This window comes from Henningerozyma blattae, chromosome 2 (genome assembly GCF_000315915.1).
Source record: "Henningerozyma blattae CBS 6284 chromosome 2, complete genome".
In the NCBI taxonomy this organism is placed as follows: domain Eukaryota; kingdom Fungi; phylum Ascomycota; class Saccharomycetes; order Saccharomycetales; family Saccharomycetaceae; genus Henningerozyma; species Henningerozyma blattae.
The window spans coordinates 1,523,195-1,550,144 of record NC_020186.1 but is presented as its reverse complement, the minus strand read 5'-3'; the positions used below and the strand labels follow the sequence as shown (position 1 = coordinate 1,550,144).

General features: G+C 30.2%; 13 protein-coding genes across 13 annotated transcripts; 9 read left to right on the top strand and 4 right to left on the bottom strand.

Annotated features, from left to right (window-relative positions):
* Window positions 1-135: 135 nt before the first annotated feature.
* TRS65 (Trs65p) lies at window positions 136-1,959 on the top strand (the record flags this gene model as incomplete). Its single annotated transcript, XM_004178952.1, has 1 exon — window positions 136-1,959. One exon carries the CDS (start codon window positions 136-138, stop codon window positions 1,957-1,959), a length of 1,824 nt encoding a protein of 607 aa, XP_004179000.1.
* An 802-nt stretch (window positions 1,960-2,761) lies between these two features.
* CLC1 (clathrin light chain CLC1) lies at window positions 2,762-3,052 on the top strand (the record flags this gene model as incomplete). Its single annotated transcript, XM_004178951.1, has 1 exon — window positions 2,762-3,052. One exon carries the CDS (start codon window positions 2,762-2,764, stop codon window positions 3,050-3,052), a length of 291 nt encoding a protein of 96 aa, XP_004178999.1.
* A 368-nt stretch (window positions 3,053-3,420) lies between these two features.
* TBLA0B06560 (uncharacterized protein) lies at window positions 3,421-4,419 on the bottom strand (the record flags this gene model as incomplete). Its single annotated transcript, XM_004178950.1, has 1 exon — window positions 3,421-4,419. One exon carries the CDS (start codon window positions 4,417-4,419, stop codon window positions 3,421-3,423), a length of 999 nt encoding a protein of 332 aa, XP_004178998.1.
* Window positions 4,420-5,707: 1,288 nt separating this feature from the next.
* Window positions 5,708-6,505, top strand: TBLA0B06550 (uncharacterized protein; the record flags this gene model as incomplete). Its single annotated transcript, XM_004178949.1, has 1 exon — window positions 5,708-6,505. The coding sequence occupies one exon, from the start codon at window positions 5,708-5,710 to the stop codon at window positions 6,503-6,505; it is 798 nt and encodes a 265-aa protein (XP_004178997.1).
* Window positions 6,506-7,009: 504 nt separating this feature from the next.
* On the top strand, window positions 7,010-7,765 carry RPA34 (DNA-directed RNA polymerase I subunit RPA34; the record flags this gene model as incomplete). Its single annotated transcript, XM_004178948.1, has 1 exon — window positions 7,010-7,765. One exon carries the CDS (start codon window positions 7,010-7,012, stop codon window positions 7,763-7,765), a length of 756 nt encoding a protein of 251 aa, XP_004178996.1.
* Window positions 7,766-8,959: 1,194 nt separating this feature from the next.
* Window positions 8,960-9,841, top strand: SFH5 (Sfh5p; the record flags this gene model as incomplete). The annotated part of the gene is made up of 1 exon (XM_004178947.1): window positions 8,960-9,841. One exon carries the CDS (start codon window positions 8,960-8,962, stop codon window positions 9,839-9,841), a length of 882 nt encoding a protein of 293 aa, XP_004178995.1.
* A 661-nt stretch (window positions 9,842-10,502) lies between these two features.
* On the top strand, window positions 10,503-10,796 carry TBLA0B06520 (uncharacterized protein; the record flags this gene model as incomplete). Its single annotated transcript, XM_004178946.1, has 1 exon — window positions 10,503-10,796. The coding sequence occupies one exon, from the start codon at window positions 10,503-10,505 to the stop codon at window positions 10,794-10,796; it is 294 nt and encodes a 97-aa protein (XP_004178994.1).
* An 859-nt stretch (window positions 10,797-11,655) lies between these two features.
* On the bottom strand, window positions 11,656-13,989 carry YAK1 (serine/threonine protein kinase YAK1; the record flags this gene model as incomplete). The annotated part of the gene is made up of 1 exon (XM_004178945.1): window positions 11,656-13,989. The coding sequence occupies one exon, from the start codon at window positions 13,987-13,989 to the stop codon at window positions 11,656-11,658; it is 2,334 nt and encodes a 777-aa protein (XP_004178993.1).
* A 3,446-nt stretch (window positions 13,990-17,435) lies between these two features.
* On the top strand, window positions 17,436-18,062 carry RPB4 (DNA-directed RNA polymerase II subunit RPB4; the record flags this gene model as incomplete). Its single annotated transcript, XM_004178944.1, has 1 exon — window positions 17,436-18,062. One exon carries the CDS (start codon window positions 17,436-17,438, stop codon window positions 18,060-18,062), a length of 627 nt encoding a protein of 208 aa, XP_004178992.1.
* Window positions 18,063-18,296: 234 nt separating this feature from the next.
* On the bottom strand, window positions 18,297-19,166 carry UTP30 (Utp30p; the record flags this gene model as incomplete). Its single annotated transcript, XM_004178943.1, has 1 exon — window positions 18,297-19,166. The coding sequence occupies one exon, from the start codon at window positions 19,164-19,166 to the stop codon at window positions 18,297-18,299; it is 870 nt and encodes a 289-aa protein (XP_004178991.1).
* Window positions 19,167-19,564: 398 nt separating this feature from the next.
* VPS1 (dynamin-like GTPase VPS1) lies at window positions 19,565-21,679 on the bottom strand (the record flags this gene model as incomplete). The annotated part of the gene is made up of 1 exon (XM_004178942.1): window positions 19,565-21,679. The coding sequence occupies one exon, from the start codon at window positions 21,677-21,679 to the stop codon at window positions 19,565-19,567; it is 2,115 nt and encodes a 704-aa protein (XP_004178990.1).
* Window positions 21,680-22,797: 1,118 nt separating this feature from the next.
* On the top strand, window positions 22,798-24,120 carry TBLA0B06470 (OSBP family protein; the record flags this gene model as incomplete). The annotated part of the gene is made up of 1 exon (XM_004178941.1): window positions 22,798-24,120. One exon carries the CDS (start codon window positions 22,798-22,800, stop codon window positions 24,118-24,120), a length of 1,323 nt encoding a protein of 440 aa, XP_004178989.1.
* Window positions 24,121-24,608: 488 nt separating this feature from the next.
* QCR10 (ubiquinol--cytochrome-c reductase subunit 10) lies at window positions 24,609-24,960 on the top strand (the record flags this gene model as incomplete). Its single annotated transcript, XM_004178940.1, has 2 exons — window positions 24,609-24,617; window positions 24,721-24,960. 2 exons carry the CDS (start codon window positions 24,609-24,611, stop codon window positions 24,958-24,960), a joined length of 249 nt encoding a protein of 82 aa, XP_004178988.1.
* Between the last annotated feature and the right edge of the window lie 1,990 nt (window positions 24,961-26,950).

The following is a 26,950-nucleotide window of genomic DNA, read 5'->3' as shown; positions in this document are numbered from 1 at the left end:
GGATTTCGCAGAGATTTTGTTATGTGCAAAAAATCAGTAGGTAGGCTGAAGAAGAATATGAAAAAAACGAACAAATTAAACAAAAGCCAGTGATCTAATTAAAGGAAAGCTAAATCAACCAATTCACTCATTATAATGGAATGCTTTGTACCTTTAAACGATGATATAGATGCAAAAGATTTACAAGGTATTAAAGATTCTCACCAATTACGTCAATTTATTTTATTTGATGAGAATTTAAAGTTATTTATACACTGGCCAATTACAAAAGAGCGTATTCTTGTCTTACAAAGTTTTAAAATTTGGATAAATGATACAAAAATTCTAGAATCAAATGATTTGTCATATTTTGATAAGATGGAGAATCCTGGTAAGGAAAAGGGAAATGAAAATTACTTCCTATACCAGTTAAAACAAAATATTTGTAAAGATTTAATATTCAGATCTAGTGTCGTGATGAATAATGGTTATAATAACTTAATTAAAATACAGTTTAATTACAATTATAGAAATTCAACAGATAGTAAAAAATCAAAACTAAATAATAATAAAAATGAAATTGAAGAAGAAGAAGAGGAAGATGATAATGATGAAGATGAAGATGAAGATGAAGATGAAAATAAAGATGAAGATGATGAACAAGATTATTTACCTAGCTTTGAACCGGTAAATTTATGGAACGATAACAGGCATAAACACAATCCTCGAACTGATAATGGATCTAGACAGTACCTGTTCAGTTCAACTTCATTATCTCATATACCACCTCAAACACCTTCTGATATATCTAACCCTGATTTAAATGAAGATTTTGTAAATTTCACATCAAGCTATCTAAATATTGAATTTCCAATATATTCATTATTGAGTATGAGATTAAGAAATAATTCTATCAAATCGTTATTGTGCATTTATTCATCGTTAGATTTTCAAATCTCAAAGTCAGCTTTACAATTAAATGAAGAATTCTTGAACTCTGAAGAATTTAAACTAATTTTTAATAAGTTAGATTACCAATTATTAGATAACTCCAATACATCGACGCCTTCGCACATCACTATCAATCCAATTTGTCCACTATCTTTACCATTTGAAGTATCTGAAAATGATAGTTTTAGTTTAGGCTATAAGTTACCCTTATTTACATCATCTTCTACTATACCATTGTCTCAACCTCCATTATCATATTCTAATCTTAATATAAGCAATTTACCATCCAACAATGTCACGTCAACGAGTAACCAATTAAACTCTCAACATCGAATCCGTGTAACTCTAAACTATTCATTCGTTTCAGCTTCGTTACCTAACACTTTGATACCGATTTCTACATGCTGGGAAACTGATGTGACCTTAAAAAGAAACACAACTTCATCTAATAGATTCCGTACCTTATCACAAACCTCATCATTAATTTATTCGGTCCCTAAATTTGGAAATTTGCCAATAACAAATTCATCAACTTCATTGCTTCAAAATTCTTCAATGAATAACGCCTCCAATAATAATTTAAATAGATTCCTAAACGTGAAGTTCAAATTTTTAAATAATAATATCAAGGTGACAAAAGGCAAGAGATTCATTTTAAGATTACAAATCATAAACCTTTCAAATTCTGCATTAGATCTAGTTATTTACTATAACAATAATACTAATAACCAACTAACTAACGGCATATCCTCACCCATTAATGCAAATGGTTCAATCAATAAGCCATTATCATTAGACAAACAATATCAATTCCATAAAAAATTTTCAAATTTAATAGAAGGAATAATTCTGAAATCAAATGATTTTAAATTGCCACTCATCAATTCCAATGAATCGTATTTTGTTGATTTGAATTTTATTGGAATTATTTCTGGTTATTATTCATCGTTGAATGGACTGAAAGTACTAGACTTACAATCTAATGAGATGTTTGAAATCGGTAATAATGTTAGCGTGTTAGTTCAATAGGTAAATCAAATTATATATTATTTACCAGATAACTACCCTACATACATAGATAGGCATACCACAGTAAATTATCATTAATAAATAGCATCATTTTCCAAAGTCTTATTATTTTTTATTTTATGTATACTTTTTATATCCTTTTTCTTAAATAAAAAAAACTCCGAATGTTTAAAAATTCAATAACTTTGTACGATTCTACATGTGATCAGAAATTTTACATTGGGAAATTCAAAATTGCCCGCAGGGGGAATTGAGCAAGTTGACATTTGAGTTTTAAATTTGGAAGCAAGACAAAACAATAATAGAGGATCTAAGAATCGAAGGTTTTATTTTAGATTGAATATATACATACTTAATTGATAAAAATTTATATAGTTTCCTTGGAAATTTTTAAACCAATTAATCATTGAGATCTATCTGTACCACAATTAAGAGAAACTGCTAACCTAAATTAACGGGCACTTTTACAAATAGGTGGTTATTCTGAAAAAAGTCAATTGCAAAATAATTAACCAGTAACATAAATAAATATACACAATGGCTGAAGGTACTCCAATTACTAATGGTGAACCAAATTTATTAGACCCTCAAGGCATCAACGAATTTGAAGAAAACTTCCCTGAATTAAATAATGAAACCGAACCACAAGAATTAAATGATGATTTAATGGCTAATTCTGAAATTAGTAACCAAACCTATACCAGCAATGAACCAACCACCACTAACATGATGGGTGATAATCAAGCCATCCAAGAATGGAAAGAAAAGAGAGCTAAGGAGATTGAAGAAAGAGACGCCAAGGATGCAGAAGACCAAAAAAAAATTACAAGATGCTGCCATTAAGCATGTTGATGAATTTTATGAATCATATAACAATAAGAAAGAACAACAATTGAAGCAAGTTAGAGAAGAAGCCGAGAAGTTTTTGAAAGAAAGAGACGAATTTTTCAATCAAGAAAACACAACAACCTGGGATCGTGCGTTACAATTAATCAACGTTGACGATGCTGATATTGTTGGTGGTAGAGATAGATCCAAGTTCAAGGAAATTCTTTTGAAATTAAAAGGCAATGCTAATGCACCAGGTGCATAGTTATTTACACAAAAATACAGACACCTTTTTTAAATAATAATAAGATTGGATACGTATGTTAAAAAATAAAAGAGGGAAAAATATCACTATAATATATCATCAAAAAATCCCTTCTCCATCTTTTGTTTGTTTACCATATATTGACTATTATTAGTCCATTCACACAACACTTCACAATTTTGTATAAGTATTTTTTAATATTTTCTAAATTCAATCATTCTTGTGTTTTTTTTTAAATAAAAAAACATCTATTTATTAAATCTTACATCTAAAGTTTTGATAAATTGTTTTAATTTTTATTAGATAAGTATATTGAAGTTTTGATAGCTTCAAACCAACTGCTAATAGATAAATATATAGTTATAATTTTACAGCATATTAGACATTAAAAATATTGATCCAATCAATTTATTTAAATTTTTTTGAGTCAGATTATCAGTCACTAATTGAGTAATTAATATTCTGATCAAGTTCAAATTGATCTTTGAGTGTAAAAGTTGATGATTTTGGAGAAAAGTCAATGAAAAATACATAATAATTAATTTTTCAACATGTAATAAGAATCTATCATGAAAAAATGTATTTTTATTCTTATTTCTACTTTCAGACTCAGCACTATTGTCAAAATTTCCCTGTCCTTGCATTTTATTATTGCCCATTATAAAATCATCATTATTATAGTTGTTAATTATAAATTTCAACCAGAGGCTCCAATTAATACTAGGTTTAATATTTGAAAAAAACTGAGAATCTAAAATCATCTCCATAGCTGTTTTGTTGCCATAATATAACTTACGTTTTCTCTTTGGCGACCCATTATTTTTTTCATATTTTTTTAAAAATATCGACTTAATACCTTTATAGATTGAATAAGTATTAAATATGATAAACATTATCGGTATTCTATTAATTATTGATCTATTTTTATCAAGTAAAATTGATAAAATGAAATTTCTTTTCTTGTCATTTGAATTTTTATGTTTCCTTAAAAAAATCAATATTAATATACAAAAGAATAATGAATTCCAATTAATCAACCTAGAAATTCGAGTCTTCAATTCAATTAATGTTTTTGAGTTAAATGATAACAATCTTCTTTTAAGAAAATGTGTCACAGATTTAAATTTTTTAAATACTAGAATGTTACAAATAACATCAGGAATTGTTATCGATATTAAAACTGAACTAATTAGTTTTAGTGTAAAAACTTTTGAATTATTGAAAAGATATCTAAAAAGATGTTTCAATCTAATTGGAATTCTTGATTGGATTCTAGCTAGGATGGAAATATCTTTTTCTAAGACTCTTAGAATAATCGACCATCTAAACTTCAATCGTTTTAAGATGATTAATCTTGAACTGCTCATTCATTCGGCGCTAGAAAGTAATGTTTGTAGGCAAGTATATAAGCACTTGGATCGATAACATTCCTTAAATAAGAAAGCTTTCTACTATTAACACTTTTTACAGAATATTTTTTTATAGATTTTTTGTAACATTTTAGGTCCTTTTTTAATATGTTTCCTAGAAAATTAAACTTCAAAAATTGCCAGGAACCTAGAAAAAGATAAAAAAAGACAGTGGATAAATTGAATCAAAAGTTAATAAACCTCCTATTTTTTTCACTAAACTTAAAGCTCTTCCTACCAAACAATTCGTTATATTTTAGTTTTGAATTCATTGTAACTTAATGACCAAGACTTTTCTAACTTGCATTTTAAAGTCAAATAATATGAGACATTTTATTACTTGTATAAGAAATATCCAATATGTTTTCAAGGTAGACTCAACTTACTCATTTAATTACAAGTAGATGAATTGAAAAAAAATAGTTTAAATAATAATTGTTCTATTTTGTATTGCTGCTATCAAAAAAGAACACAAGGCACCATGTATCATTTTCAAAAGGAAAATTTCCTCTTAAATTTTTTATAATGGTTCTAAACGAAAATTCATGCGTTATAAATTAGCTAGTATTTAACGATATTTTGTGACTGGTTTTACCGGGGTGGTCTTATTTCCAAAAAAATTTGTAGACGTCTAAAGGACTTTCCAGGAATAATAATGATCCCCTGAAACCTTAAATGGAGACAAATTTGGTTAAAAGTGAGAGATAAAATGCCGCCTGTAACATCCGAAAGATTATGAATTTGCAAAACCATCTTGAATATCTTCAAAATAATCAAGTGAACCCCCGATGTTGTGCTAATTCATGGCCTGTGGTTTATATTTTACAAATGCTTTTATTTTACTGAGGGAAAGGGTAGTGAACTGGCCACATGACCTTATACTTTTACTATTTTATTTATTTTCTAATCAGATGGCAATGTAAATAGCGTACTCTGATATAAGCTGAGCTAGTCTTAGTGATACTTTATTTGTAAAAACAAATATCTATATACTTTCTTCAACAAGAGGAAATAGCTGTGCCGTTTGAGCAGGAATAGAATATTTTTATACTTTGCTGCTTTTCTTCCACTTTAAATATCAATTTTAACAATCTCTGAATTAAAATATTTGACTTTCTTAATCTATATCACTGATTCATGATTGTAAACTAAGAGTCGATATTTTTAAAATAATTTAGCTTTTACGAAGTTTAAAATTTGTTTAGCAAGGCATAATAGGCTGGATACCACGAATACTCACCTGTACATGGAGCAACTGAAAAAAAACTGTATAGCATTTGATCCTTGGGACACATGGTGGATAAATAAAAAGAATCCTCGGCATTTATTTGATCCTAATGTTAAATATATTTTAGAGGTAGACGATTATGAAATAGATAAAAGATTGAATGAGGAAGTTAATTTTAGAGACTTCTATTTCTTATTTGAAGATTATTCACAGTTGCATATTTCAATTCAATATGATAAAAAACATCCAAGAAAGACAGCAATTGCAAAACAGAGTTACATACCGCTGAAGTTTTCATTGGGTATTCTTAACTACTATTCGGTTGAATATGGATCTAAAATACTGGATTGTAGTAGGGAAATGCTTGGCAAAAAAATATCTCTAGAAAAAGGGCCCTTTGTGCCGCGAGTTTTGGAAGCAATCCAAGGAACAGATCTTAACACGTTACTACCACCAATTAATAATAGAACTTTCGGCATTACTGTATTTAAATACAACGCTGGTGAAATAATGGATCCAGAAACTTTCAAAAATATCAAGGGTGGTGATATACTTGTTATTCGAAGTGGTCTATTCATGAAACATGAGAAGTCAATATTGTTAAAAGGAAAAACTAAGTTGGGAAAGGAAGCAGACCTTAACTCAGGTATACCTTATAGCTCAATAATTTCAGACTTCGATATAGAAAAAGGTAAGCTAAGAGTGATAGAAGAATATCATGACAAAATTATACAAAATAGTTATAGTTTAGATCAATTGAAGAGGGGGCAATTGAGAATATTCAGAGTTGTGGATCGTGAATGTATAGGATGGTGATAATTTTCAATATTTATTCCATATAAATATTTTCTCTTGGCATGCAATTATAGATTGTTAAATAAATATATATATATTCATTTGTTGGACAATACCCTATTTTTTTTAACTTGATATTTTTCAATTGTTGCAAGTACACAGATAAATATATCCTTTTATTATTAGACACTACCTGTAAATAATATACCGATTTGTAGTTAAAAAAAATTAACCCATTAGACTTACTATTAGTATCTAAATGTTCATTACAATTTATTTTTTTATATACAGTTATGGAGGAGATAGCGTTAAGAGTCCACTAAATTTTTTGATCACGTGAATAAGAAATTTTGCAAAATTTTTCAGCTAGCTCTTCACTCATCATTGGAATTATTATGTAGTAAAATAAAAAAAAATGATGAGATGCTAACACTAAGAGAAAAATTCAATGTTTTGTTGGATACGTATCATCTATTAAGTCATTTTTAATAAAGTAATTATTATAATAGATATAACATTTCTGTAATGTCCAAAGCTACCTTATCGAAGGAATATATATCTGATTCTGAATCTGAATCAGTTCATGAAGATGATAGCCCTGTTCAATCATTTGAAGTTCCCAAACAATTCAAAAAAATTGAAAATTTAAAAAAATTTCCAACCTCCAAAAAATTAAAAGAAAATAAAGAAGAACTATGGCTAATTAAAGTTCCAACCACTTTGGATATCTCTACTTTAAAAACTTTACCGATTAATAAAGACTCAAAATTATCTTCAGTTATTGAGTTAAAAGGTGAGAAGAGATCTAATAAAGCTTACTCTATCAGCGAGTCTGTTGTTCAACATGAAGGTAGTGACAGCAGCAATTTTTCATTGCTAGTTCCAGACGAAGAAAGAACTTCATTAAAATTAAGTAATAAGAATAAATCCTTAAACTTTGATAGAGTGTTTACAATTAATGAAATGGTAAAAATTCCTGAAATTGCATATGATAAAATTAGAGTTCCTCGTGAAAATGTTGTTAAACCTAAAAATTTAACTTTGAAACATTTTGCAACTGGTTATTCAGCAAGTGACTTTGGCCTAGAAGATGAACAATCTAACAAATCGAAGAAACGTAAATCATCTGATGTAATAAATGAAGAAACTCACAAGGAAGAACAAACTCAAAAAGAAGAACCTGCTACAAAAAAGAAAAAGGAAAAGAAGGATAAGAAAGATAAAAAGAAGAAGAAGAAGGAAAAAAATAAATTAGATACAGATAACAGTCGAGTATCGTGATAGCTAATGTCACTAGTTTTCCTAAGTTGTTTACAACTATATCCCATCCACATTTGAAAATGTTGTCATCATTATCATTACTATTATCATAAGCATGCATATTTGGCCATCATGAATAATACACGAAATTTTAAAATAAAATAGAATAATAAAATACTTTTTTTACTGTATAATACATTCTGTGTACATTAACTAACTCTTTAAGGTTTTATATACTTATACTTATTCAACCAAACTACATATAGAAGTTTTGCATTCTTCTTTTGGAATCTAAGATTTAATATCAAATTTTTAAAAGTAAAAAAATATTATTTAATGAAAATAGCCGCGGAAAAATATTTTTTAAAAAAAAGCATAGATTAGGAATCAATAAAATCGAAAAAGATGTTGATAAAGCGGCCCTATGAGATTCTGTATCAATATTCAATTTGTTCTTTTCGAGGTAAATAATTTTATTGAGCCTACTTGTAGAAATTGTCTATATACTACATTATTTCAATTTAGAATACTAATATTAACCTATAACATCAATCGAATGTCTTTAATTTTTAGTACTTAATATTTCAATTGATGTATGTTATATTATTGCCCTCACAATTATATATCACCAGATATATTCATCTTTTTATGTATAAAACTCCGGTATATTTTATGTGTTAAGGGTCTACAAGGTATGCTTTACTTATTAGCAATAAACGTGATTGATTTTGGCATATTTACTAACTTTCAAACATGTCATTTACTAATTATATCAAGACATCCCCTGTTTAAGAACTCAGTTAAAAATATAAGAAGTCCATGATGATTAGTTGAATAATCTTGTGACTAAAGTTTAATTAGAATGAGGTAGTTATGCATTTTCATTGTAGTGCATACGTGTCATATTTCAATTCAGCAAGATACTAGAGCTTAATATAATTATTTATTGTACATATACTAGTTATCGTGTTGGGCTCAATGTACCGTATTCTTTATTATGCGGAATGTTCCAAACGAGATTTAAAAAACACCTAAGAATGCGAGAAACTGAAAATAAACTTTCCATCGAAACAATAATAGAATAAAAAAGATAGCATTCTTGTTTTAAATTTTAAATTCTCAAAAAAATAGATAGTGCCAAATCCGACACTCCAGTTGCTCTTACTATATTAAAACAATTGTTTCCTAATTTTTTACCAATATAAGAATTCTAGAATGAAATTCCAAACTGATGAACAAGAAAAAGTATATGAAAAAGTTTATAAAGAACTGCCGGCAATAATTGAAAAAAAATGTTCCGGATATGACGAATTGTATGGTTATAAGTTAAATTATGGCGATAAAGATAAGGAGCTTGTTACCAAGTATTTCGATGAATCGATTGCAAGGGCTTTGATCTTTAAACTATGTAAAGCTTATGATTTTAAATACGATGATGTTAAAACCCACATCATAGATATATTAAACTGGAGAAAAAAGTTCAACCCTTTGGATGCTGCGTTCAAAGAGAAGCATAACGAAACATTGCAAACAATTGGTCTTGTTACACATTATCCAACTGCTAAGCCCAATAAACAAGTTATCACTTGGAATCTATATGGTGCGATATCTGGGAAAAAAGAATATTTTAAAGACGTAGATGCATTTGTAAGATACAGGGTTGGGCTTATGGAAAGAGGTTTACGCTTATTAGATTTTGAAAATGATGACAATAGCTATATGGCGCAGGTCCATGACTACAAAGGCGTCTCTATGTTTAAGATGGATAGCGATACCAAGAAATGCACAAGACAAGTGATTGCCATATTCCAAGAATTTTATCCAGAGTTATTATCCTCTAAATACTTCATCAATGTACCAAGCATTCTTGTATGGGTATTTGACGTCATCAAAACATTCGTAGATTCCAACACTAAGAAGAAATTTGTTTTGTTAGGGGATGGTAAAAAATTAGGGTCACATTTGCCTGAATGTCCTTCAAAGGATTATGGAGGTGAAGATACCAAAAATACCTTACAACAGCAATCTGTAGGGACACCAAGACCCACTGAGTATACTTTGTATTTGTTTGAGAAGGAAAATAATGATATCGAATAATGTGATCTGATCTCAACACATCACCATCTCTCGGCTTAACTCATCCCTAAAATTTCATCCCAATAAGTTACAATATGTCCATCAGGCATAATTATTACCTACTAATATATCCCAGTTAATAATAGCATTAACAAATAAAAAATATCACCAGTGGTATATACTATACCTTTTGGATCTAAAGTTTCACATGGTCTTCGGAGCATTTTAAAAAGGGGTTGAATCCGACACTATTCATAATAGGCCTCTGAGTTGTGTATTTTTTTCAGAATTCGGTGATCCGTCAGTCCACCAAATCTGAAAACGTCTCAAATGCCACTTAAGTAAGTATCAAATCAGGATCCAATTAGTAATCGGACCATTCTACTCTATTCCATACATTTCCTTTTTCTTTCAAAGTAACTCATACATTCAATAATAGAACACACATAAGCCTGCCTTTATATAGAAAAACTCCATAATAATTATAAATCTACATAATAAATAACGTTAATATATAAAATAATAATTGGCAATTCGCTGCATCTCTATATATGTAGCAATCACTTGAAGTAAAGCAGAAAAATATTACTATTACAAGAATAAGGCTGAATTATACATTAACATTTAACATACTTTAGCAACATCAATTAAACAAGTTTATCATATTGCATAATATAAAAGAATGATATTTTCTAACCAGCAGATGAATGCATCCACACTGAGAAGTAAAAGGGATTTAATACATGGGAACCCTGGCCCTGAAAATTGGCATTTAGGTGGTGAAGGGTTTTCATTTACACAACCAGCAAGATCGGGTATGGTATACTATGTCTTTGAAATCCGAAGACCACAAACAGCAGGAAATACAATGAGACCAGGACAAAATAATAATGGAAATCATCAGCGAGATCGAGATGGTGATATTGAAATGACTGATTCAGATATTTCAAGGACATTTCGGCGGACTAGAAGGTGAACCCGTATTTCCTAAAAAGCCAGCATCATGTTCTTAGATGTTAACGCAAGTATCACCAAAGGCTGTTAAAAGCCATTGTGATGACGCTAGTTGATATTTCTATAGAAATTCTTTTTTTAGTGTATATTTACGTTAAAAATTACTTTTCAAACTTTTCATTATCAGTTCCAATAATATACATTCATTTTTGTTAAAAGATACACACCTAAATAAATTATTCAGTAATTTAATTCATTCATATATATTTCTATCTCTCAGTTCATACGCCCTCGATGATATTTAATAGCATTTTTACAAACATTTATTAATTCTCCCATCCCAATAAAAGTAGAATTTCTGCACTCTTTGTTTAAATAGTTATGACAGCTAGGAATTTGAAACCGTTTAAGCGTAATAATGAAACATACTGAATAGCGAATGTTCAGAAGTTATATTATATTTAGCACCTAAACTCCATTTAAAAGAGTCGGATGAATGCATACATTTATAAACTTAGATAAAAGTTGATAAATAATTGGTATATTACAAATTGAAAAGAAAGGAGAATTAAAAAAAAGGTAAATTGAAAAAAAATTAAATGGATAAAAATAGAATGATTGTAGTTGACTAAAATAAGTTAGAAAACATTATTAATAACTATTTTATATGGTGAGGTGTGAATGTGTGAATACCTGATCTAACATAAAGACCGTTTGTTGAAGTATACACCTGTGTATAAATAAAACAAAAAATAAATTGAAAAAAAAAGAATATTGTGAGGTTAGAATTGAAAATAAAGAATGAATAAGAATATATCAAAGGAAGTTGATTACTTAGGTAAAAAAAACTAAGAGTAAGGGTGGAGAATAAGGCAAAATAATTACCATTCCATTCCGACCTTTGGAGCATGATCAGAGCTTTTGGCATTGACATTATTAGAGTTATTTGCTGATTCCTGTAATGTAGACCTTCTCTGACTAACAACAGAGGAAGAACCACTTTCTAAGATATAGTTTGAATCACGGGATTGGTCTTTAATTGAAGAAGAGGAGGGTAAAGAACCTAATGGATACCAGTCTTTCGAAAAAGGTTGGCCAGTTATGAATGGGTGCATCGAAGCTTGCTGTGGTGTCCACCTCTCTAATGGATTAATATTTAAAACACCTTGTAAGAAATGGATTAAACACTCTCTTTCTTTCATTTCATTTTCAATCAATTCGGGATGGTTTTGGATATGTTTTGGTAGTCTATAATTTTTGATAATATCGTGCAATTTATCCCACTTGAAATATTGTTTACTTGGTTTTTCTTGAGCGTTAAATTGTTTATTAAATTGATCAACTGTCTTCAATCTATATTTTAAGCCTGATGTATCTGAATCAACCATATCGTTTGCATCAATCATGGAAAAGTATTTAGCAGAATTCTTACCTCTATCAATCATCCATGAAGGTGGATAATCTAAAGAGTTAATAATTCTTGTAATTTGATTAAATTCCGATGCACCTGGGAATATTGGAATCCCTAGGAATAATTCAGCTACAATACAACCAAACGACCACATATCAATACTTGTAGAATATGGAATACCCAAAATAACTTCTGGCGATCTATAAAATCTTGATTGGATATAAGTGTATAATGTTTTTCTTTCTTCACAAGAAGAACCAAAGTCAATCACTTTTATTTCTGGTTTATCAGGAGCAGATAATAAAATATTCTCTGGTTTCAAATCACAATGAACAATTTTAGAGCATTTTAATACAGCTAATGATTCTAATAATTGTTTACTAAATTCTTTAATAATAGAAAGGTTTAAACCATGGAATCTATTTTGTTTCAATATTTCATATAAATTACTGCTTAATAATTCGAATACTAAGCATAAATGATTTTTATGAACAAAAGTATCGTGTAATCTAAGGAAGTGATGCTTGTCGTAGGGATCGATTTTCTGATTAATTAGTTCTAGAATTTTAGCTTCTGATATACTCTGGTTCAAATATTCCATTCTTGATTTGACAACTTTAACGGCGATTATTTCTTTCGTTAAAATATTTTGGCATTTAACAACTTGACCAAACGTCCCTTGACCCAAGATATCTAATACCAAGTATTTTCTATTTTGTTCTGTACCAAGAACATCATTAACATATAAAATATAATCACTGTTTACATTATCATATCCATTATTAGCAACACCTTCATTTGGCTTTGTTAACACCCTTCTTGGATTTTTAGAGGTTTTATATTGGAAATCTGAAGAACATAGAGAATAGGTCGTGATTAAGCCCTTCGTTAGGCCAACCAATGGTGAAATTGTACTTGAATGTAACGAAGCACGTCTGTATTTTGGTAATTTATTAAGAGTTGGTTGTAAATCAGATTTAGAATTACAGGGGGTCATTTGAGGTATCTCCAATGGCGGTTGTTGTAATAAATTATACTCTTCTCTGTAGGTTGATTTAAAAGTAGATTGCACTGGAGCACCATAGGCGCTTAATTTCCTAAAAGATCCGGTCCGATTTGGTTGTCTACTATTGATGCCACAGCCATGAGGCATTAAAGAAAAATTCACATTGCTTGGGGAAATTGGCTCATTCAATTGATAACTAGATGCATTAGTTGTTGCTGTATTATTGGCCGTATTCATTGATGATGAGCCCATTGAAGAAGTGAATGCAGGAGCAGCCAGACTTCTTCTTCTATAAAAGGCATCTGGATCATAAATTCCTGAAGATGGATCCAATAAAGCTTGAACATAAAGATCTTTTTCATCGGCAAAGATTTTTTTTTGTTGTTGATTAGCATCAATATTTTGATTTTGTTGGAAATTATCTGAGGTTCCATCCCCATTAAAAGTTGCAGTTGTATCTATATTATAAAAATATGGATTAATACCGGGAGCTCTTGAGGGTGGAATAACAATACTTGATTTTCTTCTCTTGAAATCATCCATGGATGGGCGTCTTTGGTTTTCGCTTGAAGTACTCAGTAAGCTTTGATTTGATTGCATGAATAAATCAGAAGAACCATTCAAGTTTGAACCCCATGGGTTAATAAATGTAAGAGAATTTCTTTGACCATTATGTAATTGTTGATGGGAATATGACTGAGAACCGCGGTGTTGCAATGGTGTTTTATAACTTGTATCGTTGGGTGCACCTTCTTCAGAGTTATTTTCAGGATATTCTTGAATAGTCTGATTTTCCATAAAAGACTGCTTCCATAAAGAACCTTTGTTATGCATGTTTGTCATTAAAATTGATTTATTAATATTTGTTGATGATTAAGCGTATGTGATCTAAAAGAATAGAAAAAAAAAAAAAATAAGAACGTTAAAGGAAAATGCAGGGGGAAAAAATCAGATAGGTAGGATTAACAATGTAGTCGAGAAATAAATAATCTCAAGGTATTACAAAGATCAAATGAAATGGGTTGAATTAAACTAGGGAAATAATACAAATGGTGAATTTTTCCTTTTCAGATCAATTGTAATAGAAAATGGTATTTCAAATTTAGCTCGAATGTATAAAATGATACCAATTGAGAAGCACTATGTACTAATGTAATGAGAGTATTTTTCTTTTTGTTTGTATAAAGTAAATGTATTTCTAGTGGTATGCAGAGAGAAAATAGGCTATTAGTTTGTTATTTCTTCAATAATTGCTGTTGGATTAAAAAATATTCAAAAGAAAATGTTAAAACCACGATTATTTTTATATTACAATTGCAAATCCTTAAAAATTTTGTTATAATAATGAAGATGATTAATCTTTAAGGAAGGAGATAGGCAAATTAATACAAACAAATAATGTAGGGAGCTTAGAGATTTTCAAAAAAGAAAGAAGTAAATAAAGAAAGAGAAAAAAATGATTAGTTGTAAATATGATTTCAAAATGAGGTCAATATTTAAAATAAAATCAAAATAAATAAAATGGAATAGAAGGATGTATTATACTTTACAGAATAATATTTGGAACTGACAAAGTCCTCTCAATAAAAAGTTAATTTGAGAAATGCAAAAACAATAACAAAAGTACACTTATGATAATAAAAAAGAGCCACTACTGGATATCAAGATAAAATAGCGCTACGAAGTACGCCTATTATAATAATCCTCCTGGCGTTTTATTTATCCTTCTTACAGTGAACTAAATTATCTTAAAGCTTTTTCTGACCAGCTTGGTAATGTTTGTAAGTTTGTTAAGAGTGTGTACCGACTAACAACATGAACTACTTGACAATTGTACAATATTACATTAGTGCCGACTTAGAGTGCGGCCTAACAATCTTCTGAGAGTTGTCGTATCGAATCCTTAACGGAGAAACTACAAAGAAACGGGGGTAGTATAATCGGAAGCTTCTCCAAAATCCTCTCTGGTCATACAACTGAGAGACTGAATGGTAAAATTTGGAAGTTGTCCATGCAGGGAGGGGTCTTTCTTCGATCCATAACAAGGAGACTACAACGCCATAATGAGTATGAATATTAGCTAACTACCAAATACAGTCTTGAGCATCGTCCCGCGAAACAAGAATAGACCACAAATTGATGAAATTTCACTTTTCTTTAAAAAAAACAACACCAAATCCAATTTGATATCCACGGGGGTCCACTTCGAATTCTTATCGTGTTGTCCGTTTCTTTTTCTGTTGTAAAATTTCATTCTGCATACCTAGTGCTAGCGAAAGGCTTCTTCTTTTGTCAGCAGTGTGTAGAACGAATCAACTGGAACCAAAAAAGGAATTAAAATTTTTCACCCACCAGCACCGTCGGCCCAGAAAGCAACAGAGTAAATATGAAGAACACGTAACTATTAAATCATGAGCCTACTGAAATTTAGTTTCTGTATTCAACTCCACATTCCGAAATAATAGTTTGCCCGGACTGAGCTGGAGACGGGAAAATATTTGAGCCATTTCTTTTCTCATTTCCTTAAGAAAAGTTCTGCCGATCACATGCCAATTCATACCCCCACGTCTCATTCTCTTTGTGTTTGTAGTGTTTATTATAAAAAAAAAAAAAAAAATTTAAAAAGCCTCCACCTCTAAAGATGGAATAGAAGCCGTGGGGTACTCTCATTCAGGGTAGCCACATGTATTTCAAGACTGTGTTTAGGACGACTCACGAAATATAAGCTGGGGATGATTTGTCATAATCTAATGAAAAACCCCTAGTAGCAACGGTGGATAAGATATGAAGTTGAATTGAAAGCTGTAGCTTGGATGTGTTGCTAGGCGTGCGAGGATATTGGACTAATTTATTTATTTTGTCAACATGAACTCCTCGGGATCAATCCTAGCATAACTACATAAATTTCTTGGGGAAGTTATTCCAATTGATTTACGGCTGTTTTTGGCAATACTTTTTCCATTTATTTTTTCTGTTGCCTGTGTCTAATTTAGTACTTAAACTTACTTGAAGAAGCAACGCGTATTCTCGTCTGTACCTGTGGAATTGTCGCCTTTCACAAATATTTTATATTTTATTTTTTTCTGTTATTAAAAAAATAATAATTACCTACAACTCTTATTGCCTATAATAAGAGTTGTATTAATTTCATTTTTACATTAGGATAAATTTCAGGCACACAAGGAAAATAGAGCAAAAAGCTAATAAATATTTGGTGTATGTAGAGGATGTCGATTAGTTTTTGTCTAAATTTGCTTAAGAGCCATTTGTGTACTAATAGAGTTCAGAACAGATTAATTAGGACCCTCTAAGTAATACATATTCTCTATCCAATAAGGAATACACTCCTGTTAGCTATTTGTATTATATTTTTTAACTTCTTTTTGCTGATTTTATGATACTATTCTAATCCACTCTTGATATAAGCAGTAGCAGTAACCAAATATGGGAGGTCGGCAGTTATCACAATCGTAATGAAGAATGTACATGGTCAACCTAGGAGTTTGTAAGGATATATTTATCATCATACTAATGATACCTTCTTATAATTCTAATTGTTTAATATGTAAAATAAGGTTGCCTTAAATTGTCTTTTTGTAGTATTTCTGTGTTGTTGTATTGTAGTTGAATGGCGCAACCAATATTATAAATATATTAGAAAAAACTTCTTCTTTTATTTCTTATTTTTTTCTTAGATATGAATTGCAAATCAGTGACAAACATTTACATAATATTTCTTGTTTATTAATTATGAGACTTGCCTTTAGAAATTAGCCGCCAGAAGATCTGGTTATAGATAAATCCGGGTAATGCTCTTCGTATTGAACGATACACCATCTGTCGGCTTTTTTGAAAAATTCAAAATTTCAAAATTCGTCAATAATAATAATTAATGAAATTTTAATAAATAAGTAAAATATACAAATTAATTATTTTAAATCTGCATAATATTTTAAGTTGGCACAGATCAAAATCATTGATTATAATTGTACTGAAAAAAATATTTTTTATTTACCGTTTTTACTTTTGTGTCTATTTCTTACTGGAGTCGTGTATTATAACAATCAATTTTAAAAATTAATCAACAAAGAAACCAATTATTTGTTCTTTTTTTATATTTTTTTATTTCAAATTCTGGTTATTCAACAACATACTTTTTTTGCATTTAGTAATTAATATATCTATAATTAATTATTTGTTACTTTAACTCCCACATTTTACTATACATATATAAGAATTCAAATATGAATATTTCCATATCCGCATTTTCTACTGGTAAGAGAAGATTAAAAAAAGTTGAAGAAGAAGAAAATGCAGCAACCTTACAATTAGGTCCAGAATTTCAATTACATCAAATCAATCATCAAGGTGAAGAAGAAGAACTGATTGCTTTGAATTTAAGTGAAACAAGGTTATTGATTAAAGAAGCATTAATTGAACGTAAAAAGGCATTTAAGAGAGCTCAATTAGAACAAAAAAATCTAATAAATAAAAGCAATGGAACTAATGAAGAATTATTAGATGATGATGGAGATGATGAGTTAATGCATACAGAAACAAGAGAAAAGGAATTGGAATCCCTAGATACTCTTTTAGAAATTACCACAGGTGATAATAATAAAGATTTAAAAAATACAATGGAATACTTGACTAATTTCTCCAGATTTAGAGACCAAGAAACTGTTGGTGCAGTTATTCAATTATTAAAGAGTACAGAACTTCATCCCTTTGAAATTGCACAACTAGGATCGTTGGCTTGTGATTCAGCAGATGAAGCAAAAACGCTGATACCAAGTTTGAATAATAAAATTTCAGACGATGAATTAGAAAGAATATTGAAAGAATTATCCAATTTGGAAACTTTGTATTAGTTTATTCCACAAAATAGAAAAGAAAAATAAGGCAATTCTTAAATACATTATCTATCAAATATTCAATCTAATTTATTAGTACGCACCTATTTTGTTATTTTATAACATGTCATATATATTCATTGTATATTTAGATTGCAACTAATTTATTATAAAGGCATGTATCTATAATTTATTGTTATTTTATATGACGATTAAAGTACATGACAGAAAAATATCTATCTAATGGGCAAATTACAATTTAATATCTGAAAAATCTTCTTTCTCAGTTTCTGGTGTTTTTAAATTCTTATAAATCGGTAAACTAATACTATTTGCTGTCTTCAAGCAAATGGAGTTTATATTAGTGAGAGGAATAATACCAGCATTTGGATTTATCGTTTGGTTTGTGCCTCTAGCTTTTTTTGGTTTTACACTTAAAAATTTGACAATATCATCAATATTAGATAATATTTCTTCTCTTGATGTACTATGAATTACACCAATTTTAATACTTAAACAATTATGGGAATTTGTGACAAATGAGGTATTCTTGCAAATATTTTTAACTTGTGCTTTTAAATATTTTAAATCAACTGTTTCATTCACTTTAAGACTTTCCGACTTAGCATTTTTTGAAAGTCTAATTAAATATGGTAAAATTGAGCTTGAGCTTTTTCTACTGGATTTTTTTAATATGTCTACGACTGTATGATGTAATCTATAATCTGTCATAATGATATCGTAATTTTTCAAATATTTATGTGAACCACTAACATATCTTCTAAACCGTTTTAAACTAACGATATCTTTAAAAATATCGGAAGTTGAGTTGTCAGATAAAATTAAATTCTTATTTGTAGCGATTGGATCGTTTAATATTAATAATATCTCTAATTCTTTGTAGTCTTGTAACTTGCAGGAAGTCAAAGGGATAATTCTTGGTATGTTATTATATTCAAACTTTATGTTATTACTTCTATGACGAATTATTTTAAATGTATTAATATTTAAATTTATAAATTTATCATTTTCTAAAGCTTTGTCATTCTGGCAATGATATAGTAAGGAATCTAAAGCTTTGGCAGTATTGGTATCCTTTGATAAGTTTAAAGGTGAAGACATTAGATAAAAATAAATTATATTAATATAATATTGTAGTTTTTTATGGTAGAGGTTCTAGTATCTTGTTTAAGCTCTAAAGTGTTTTTATTTTTAAACAGTTTAACAAAATAACATAATATTATATTTTTATTTTTTTTTTCAGGAAATCGATGAGCTTAGTCTAAATTTTTCAAAATCAAAATCGGCCTACGTCTAGGCTATCAACATAAAAAGCCCTAGCCTAAACAATAAAAGAGATCGTACAATCACATACCTTTTTAATAAGCTTAGTTAGAGATGCATATGTGTATATATACTCTTTGAGTAAGAGTTAGATGTGTATGCTTTTTATACAATATTAGGACGAATACATAAGTGAGAGGGCTAAATATAAAGCTACGAGTAGAAAGCTAAATAGATTAAACTGAGGAAACGATTTGACTTACATTTCTCAATATTTCCACCATTGATTTACATTCTTTTCTTCTTTGAATAGTCATATCATTTTCTTTAGTTAATTCATCTAAATCGGTGTTACTATAAAGTTTTTCTAATAAAACTTTTTGAATTTCATTTCTACTTCTTTGAATCAATTTCAACATAACAGCTTTAGGAACTATATCGGCAATTGTACGTTTAACAATGCTGAAATAGCTTACAATTAATAATTTGATAACTTCAGTTTCCATTGTTTCTCTTTCAGTCATATGCCCTGTAGCTCTTAAGTTTTGTGGAGGAGCCTCTAAAGCAGCCAATTTCTTTTTGTTTTTGGAAGTGAAGAACCCACCAAAGAACCCACCTTTCTCATCCACTGGAGGAGTTTGAGCTGGTTGTTTTGGTAAAGGTTTCCCAGTCTTTGGATCAACAGATATTTGAGTCGGATGTAATTTTTCTTGCACCATTGCCATAGCTTGAGAACCTTTTAATAAATCTGGGTGGGCAGTGTTAATATAAGTTTCTTCAGCTTTAATGATATCTTTAACGAATTCAATGGTTGGAAGCATGGCATCTTTAACGAATTCTATAAATTGAGATGAAATAGCTTCTCTTAGAGCTGGGTATCTACCATATTTGATTTGAGAAATAATTTGTTTCAACATACGAACCATTTCATCAAAGATCAAATTAACCAAACGGATGGAAGGATCTTCAAATCTTCTAATTTGTTGTTTGACTAAAACTTCGAATGCTTCAGTACCAACGAATAAAGAAGGTGCGGAACCGGAACTATTATACATGATGGTTCTAATATCTGAATCTTTGATTTGGTCGAATGGATCTAGGGAATCCACGCCATTTTTAAACACTTCATGGAAAACAAACGAAATTCTTGCACCACCAGATAATTCATTACTTGACAATTCTTTAGCTTCACCATCTAAGATCCCTGCAAATTCATTAGAAAAATCGGTAATCATACTTAAAACGATAGAACTTGAAGAATCCATGGAATCAGGGCCTAAGCTAATCAATTCGTTTTGGAATTTCTTTAAAGTGGCTTCAATCTTAGCTTTAATATCTGGTAATGTTTGTCTGATATGATGCAATAAGATTGAGTTTAATTTTTTAGCCAAATATGGGGTACCACAATATTGAGATTTGGAACTGTATGCTGCATGAGTAGCAAAGAATTGCTTTTCATCTTGCAAGGCATCTCTAATTGTTTTATTATTTTCGATATCCTTTTGACCTCTATTAATAACAGGAATATAACCATATCTTAATGGAATGACTCTTCCTGCCAAGATATCAATAACATCGGTACCTTCATCCATTAAATCGACTTTAGTTAAAACACCAATAGTTCTTGTACCTTCTGGATCAACTTCTCTTGCCAATTTCAACCCATCACTATTTGCTAAATCTTGGTTTGCGGCATTGACCGATAAAATGATAGCATTTGGTTTTTTAATATATTTTAGTAACATTTGTTTAATTTGTCTTTCAATATCTTGTGGTTGATCCCCAACAGGAACTTTTGTTAACCCAGGTAAATCGACTAAAGTCAAAGTCAAGACATAGGGAGAGTATATTCTTAAATTAATAGGTAAATCTGAGATCCCTTGGTTAGGACCAGTAATTTTTTCAGTTTCTCTGACAATTTCTTTTCTAATATCATTAAAATTGTAAAACTTCCTATCTGGTAAATGAAGAAATTCACCCCATTCTTCCATGTTATCTTCTGATTGATGTTTTGTGCTTGACTTGCTCTTGTCTGACTCTTTTGAATCATCTACTTTCAAATCCAATAGGTTTTCTGTCAAATCATCTTGTTGATTCCCATTGTTGGAAGAAGCATCTTTTTTTTTTCTTCTATTGATTAATTGAAGAACTAAAGGTCTTCTTGTGACAATACCAGTACCTCTTGGCAAGAAATCCCTCCCAACAATATTTTCCAGAACAGATGATTTACCAGAAGATTGAGACCCAACAACGGTAATTTGGGGTAAATCAATTGGTGATTGGCTACTACCACCTAATGGTGCTAAAGCATCTTGTAATTTGTTAATGGTAGCGATTAAAGTCTCATCCATGATGCTTATGATAGAAATTGATTTAGTTTAAGCGGAAATGTTTATAATTGTTTCTTGAAATCTCGATGAAAAATATATATATGTAAAAAAATTAAAAAAAGAAGCGTTACACGACGAAAGATATCTTTAAAACAATATGAAGCAATAGACAACTAATGTCGTTGTTGTTTTATTTTATTATTCTTTTTTCAAACAGAACGTGACAGTTGATCCTAGAAGCTTACCGGAAAATAGAGTCAGTTAAGAGGATTTGACACGACACGCTCCCTCAATTGCAAGAAAGGCAACCCGGACCAAACTCTATATACTCCATTTTCTGCGTGTTTGCCGTGCATCCAGATCCGGCTGTTATAAAAACATTACTGAATTCCAGAATCCTTTTTTTTTCAATATCAAACCGTGCGCCTCGTTACCCGGCTTGCCACTTTTTTTTTGCTCTTTTAGCACGTGATATGCCCTATTTGGTGATAAGTGCACCCCTAGGTTTTACTTTAACCCTAACAATCACATGCAGAATTTAAATTTCACATGCTAAATTGTATCAACCCTATTCTTGAAAGAATGTAGCCCTGTTTACGGTAAACCCCTAATGGTGTTCTCCGAAAAAATTGAAAATGATGAAAAAAGAAAAAAAAAAGAGAAAAAGAAAAATAGAAGAAAACCAGAAAAAAAAGAAAAAAAAGGGGGTGGTTTATGATTAATCCAGAATGTTTCAGGACGAGGGATGGTTTCCCGGCAAAGGGGAAATTACTGGCAAAACCAAAGTAGATACAATAGCATATTGGTAATATAGTATTAGCGATATAGGTGATAGAAGCTGATGTTTCTTATCAAACAAACATGGGTATCAATATTAACTTTAGAATTTGTATTAGTTTATGATTGGGCATTAGCCAATCCGCATTTGCCGGATAATTATCGTATCTTGCTTGAAATTTGAGTCTGAATTTAACTTTGTAATATCTCGAGCATTTAAATCAAAAAAAAAATAAAAAGAAAAAAAAGTTTAAAGTAAAGTGCAGTAAAGTGAAATTTAAGCAAGTAAGTTTAATAACGTCATTTATATTTGTAAACCAACAACCCAGATAGCATAAATAAATAAAAAAAAGCATAAAAAAATGGTTGCCGCTGCATCATCACAGGTATCCAAAAGTCATAATCCAATCACTACAAAACATTCCAACACCAGTTCCATGGATGAGTCTGGTGGGTTTATAGATTCAGATGATATAGACGAGCACGATGAAAAGGGTCAAAGCATCATATTAAACATCATATCGCAATTGAGACCCGGGTCTGATCTAACAAGAGTGACATTACCAACTTTTATCTTGGAGAAGAAATCAATGTTAGAAAGAGTCACCAATCAATTGCAATTCCCCAATTTATTACTTGAGGCTCATAAAGAAACTGATCAATTGACAAGATTTGTCAAAACATTGAAATGGTATTTAGCGGGTTGGCATATTGCTCCCAAAGCAGTGAAAAAGCCTTTAAACCCTGTCTTGGGTGAATTATTCACTTGTTATTGGGATTTACCTAATAAACAACAAGCGTTTTATATTGCAGAACAGACAAGTCATCATCCACCTGAATCTTCATATTTCTATATGATCCCAGAATCTCATATCAGATTAGATGGGGTAGTTATACCAAAATCGAAATTCTTGGGGAATTCCTCGGCAGCTATGATGGAGGGGTTAACTGTGCTAAGCTATTTGGATATCAAAGATTCTAATGGTAAGCCTGAAAAATATACTTTCTCAGAACCAAACATATATGTGAGGGGAATTCTTTTTGGGAAGATGAAGATAGAAATGGGTGATCATATGATTGTCACGAGTTCTAAATATTCTGCTGATATAGAATTCAAAACAAAAGGGTTTGTTTCAGGAACATACGATGCTATCTTAGGCAAAGTTAAAGACAATAAAGGGGCCGAGCTATTCGAGATATCTGGGAAATGGAATGATGTGATGTATATCAAAGATTTAAGGGCAAAGAATGCCAAGAAAAATGTATTCTATTCTACTCATACTGATAAACCCTTGAAACCAAAAGTCCACCCTCTTAAAGAACAAGATGAATATGAATCCAGGAAATTATGGAAAGAAGTGGTTCAAGCTCTAGCTAATAGTGATCAAGAAACAGCTACTGAAGAAAAATTCAAAATTGAAGAATATCAAAGAAATTTAGCAAAAAAAAGGTTGGAAGATGGTGTGGAGTTTCAACCAAGGATATTTGTAAAATCGAAACCTGGTAAAGATTTAGATTTCTATATTTACAAGTACATTCCAAACGATGCACCACCGGAAGAACAAATTAAAAGTATATTGGAAGTCATACCTATTTTACCAGGTCAAAAATATACTGATAAATTTAATATACCTGCATTTGAAAAGCATGAACAACAGCATCATCTATTGCGTCATCAGAAATAGATGCTGCATGGTATTGATACCCCTCATTATGAATTGACTTATATTTATGGAATGTATACATGTAAATATGCATCTATGCAGTATAGATATAAGCTATAATATATATATATATATATATATATCTTTATTTATTTATCTTAATCTCAATTATACATCTTTAAATATTGCTATGACAGTAATTATATGTATATATATGTATTTTTTTTATTGCGGTGTCAGTCATAAAAAAATACCCAGACGGAAACAAGGAGTGGTTAAAGCCGAGGCAGAATATATCGCATTTAAAGAAATCAAAAAAACCATGATTTCCCATGATTGAGCGAGATTCCAGAGTCGTCCGGGTTAATTTTACATAGATATAGTCTTTGAAAGTCTAAGCGTATTTTATATCAAGGATTATATTACATGTATAAGTATTTATAGTTAACGTTTTATTAAAAACTAGCTCGGACAACAACAAAACAAAATTATAAATTTACACAATCAAAATGGTTTCAGTATGTACAAGTATAGCTTCTATTGAGATACACAATCAAACAACCCTTACTAACAAACCCTCCCCTATATGTATTTTTTTATTTCTTTTTTTTTTTAAACTAGTACACTTCTAAATTTTCTGCTAAAGGTGCCACAAGATTTGGTAACCTAACTTTAAGAAACACATTGACATATTCTCCAAACTTGATGTTATGGGGAGGTGCTTCCTTAGCAGGCATATTTGTATTTGTTGAGGGATGGCCATTATTCCAAGAAACTTTCTTTAGAAAGATACCTGTCTATGGTTCTTACTGGGCAAAGAAATTGCCACCTCCAAAGCAACAAGAAGAAGATTCCGAGTAAATCAAACGCATAAGTTCGGTACAAGGCGTATCAACCAAATCGTTATTTATTTTCAGACCAACCATAACATTTGTTATTACTATTTATTGATTCTATCATCATAATACGGAACCATGATCTATACAGCCGGTTGACTCTCCTTGTATATTTTTATTTATATCTACTCATTCTACCTATATATTCGATTAATATCATGTCTATATTCAACAACAACAAGCAAGGATGAATGCGAGGGCCGTAATAGCTGTTTTTTCTTATTTATTATATATATATACTACTGTAATTTTTAATTACTTAACACTTTGCTTCAGCCCGACTATTCTCCGGCATAGCTAAAGCTTTAACTCACGGATTCTAAGGAAACTTTAAACGAGACCAAAGAAAATATAACAAAACGTAACAAATAAATAAAAAAAAAATAAAGACGGAAACAAAGAAAGAAACAGAAATTGTAACCGAGATGAGATGGCTTAATAAACATTCCAAATTTAAAGTTACCACGCTCTACTGTTATTGGCCGAATTAAGTGTTTTCCATATTATTATGATTATTATTATTATCATTGTTTTATTTGGTTTTTGGCCATATTTCTTCCTTTACTAAAGCTATATATGTGTCGCATTCTTCACGGGTTTAGCCTCAACTCTATTTCAAGAATGTGTATGTCCCCAATAGGTAATCCCAAAAACACTAAGGTACGAAACACAAAAACCGCGGATATAAAACAAAACGGGAAACATCCAATATGTTCTCCACGGTGTTTCTCCAGACAAGGGGTCATGGATAATTAATAATTTCCGCGGAACTTTACTACCCTGGCTGTCACCATCACGTGCCTGTGACTGTAGAATCTCGTATAGGAACGTCTAGTTTAACCCCTTTCGTTTGCGCCGTCACATGTACGGGAAATGGCTGGAACTCCACTACGTATGTTTCTGTGGTATCCTTCGAGCTCTGTTTCCTATTCAGGATAGGCTGTGTGAAGACGCACTAGCAGCGCGTTTTCGGGTCACGGGGTTGGCCCATTCGGGCATTTCCGCGCCGATTTCGTAATGGAATGGACTTTTTAAAGAAAACGTAATAATCAAGAACGAATTGAAGATGAGAATTTGATTGGTGATTACAAATGGGTAAATTTTGGTAGTAGTAATAGTAATAATAGTAGTAATAATGAAATCCTCAATTCTTCTAGGCTTATTAAAATTGTCATCGTAAAGCCATTTTCACAAGACAAAGAAGGCTACAGGTTAATAACGTCGATATTCTTGCCATTTTTAGCTCAAGACTTGCTGCCACTAGAATCTACTGTAAGTTGAAAGAATGACATGTGAGTAGAAATCAGGAAAATAAAAATATAGGAATCCTAGGTTATAAGAAATAGTTTTCATTGTGGCTTAAAATAATTAAGATTAACAGCATTTTTATGGTTCTGGGGTCTAGTTGTATGCATATGAATGTGAGTGTGTTACTCTTAAATAATATCTATATAAAAAATATTCTTATATATATGTAAACTTGTCTCTCCTTGTTTATATATTGCTTGTTCCTTAGTGATATTCGGAGAACTTTAATTTTTCTCATTTGACATTACGCTCTGTCGATCTTATATTTGTCTTTTTTAGCTCTACTTCATTTTTCTCAATTTTTGAGTTTTTCTTCTTTTTTCTTTTTATTTTAATTTTCTGATTTTTTTAAGAGCCGAAGTAAATATAATTTTCCTACTTGGTTAGTTTCATTAATTTTTACTAGACTTTTTTTTAAAAGTGTGTGTGTGTACTTATTTGAAATCGATTGTTTTAATCTGTAACCATCAGCCATTTATCAATAGACAAACACACAAAAAATAAAAAAAATATATATAATATAATATAATATAATTAAAACTTTAACACTATTTGTTCAATTCAATACTAATAAAATATTGCTAAACTTATATTAAACGCTTCAATCAATTGTTTTCTTTTATTACTAATCCTCATAAGCGCATTCA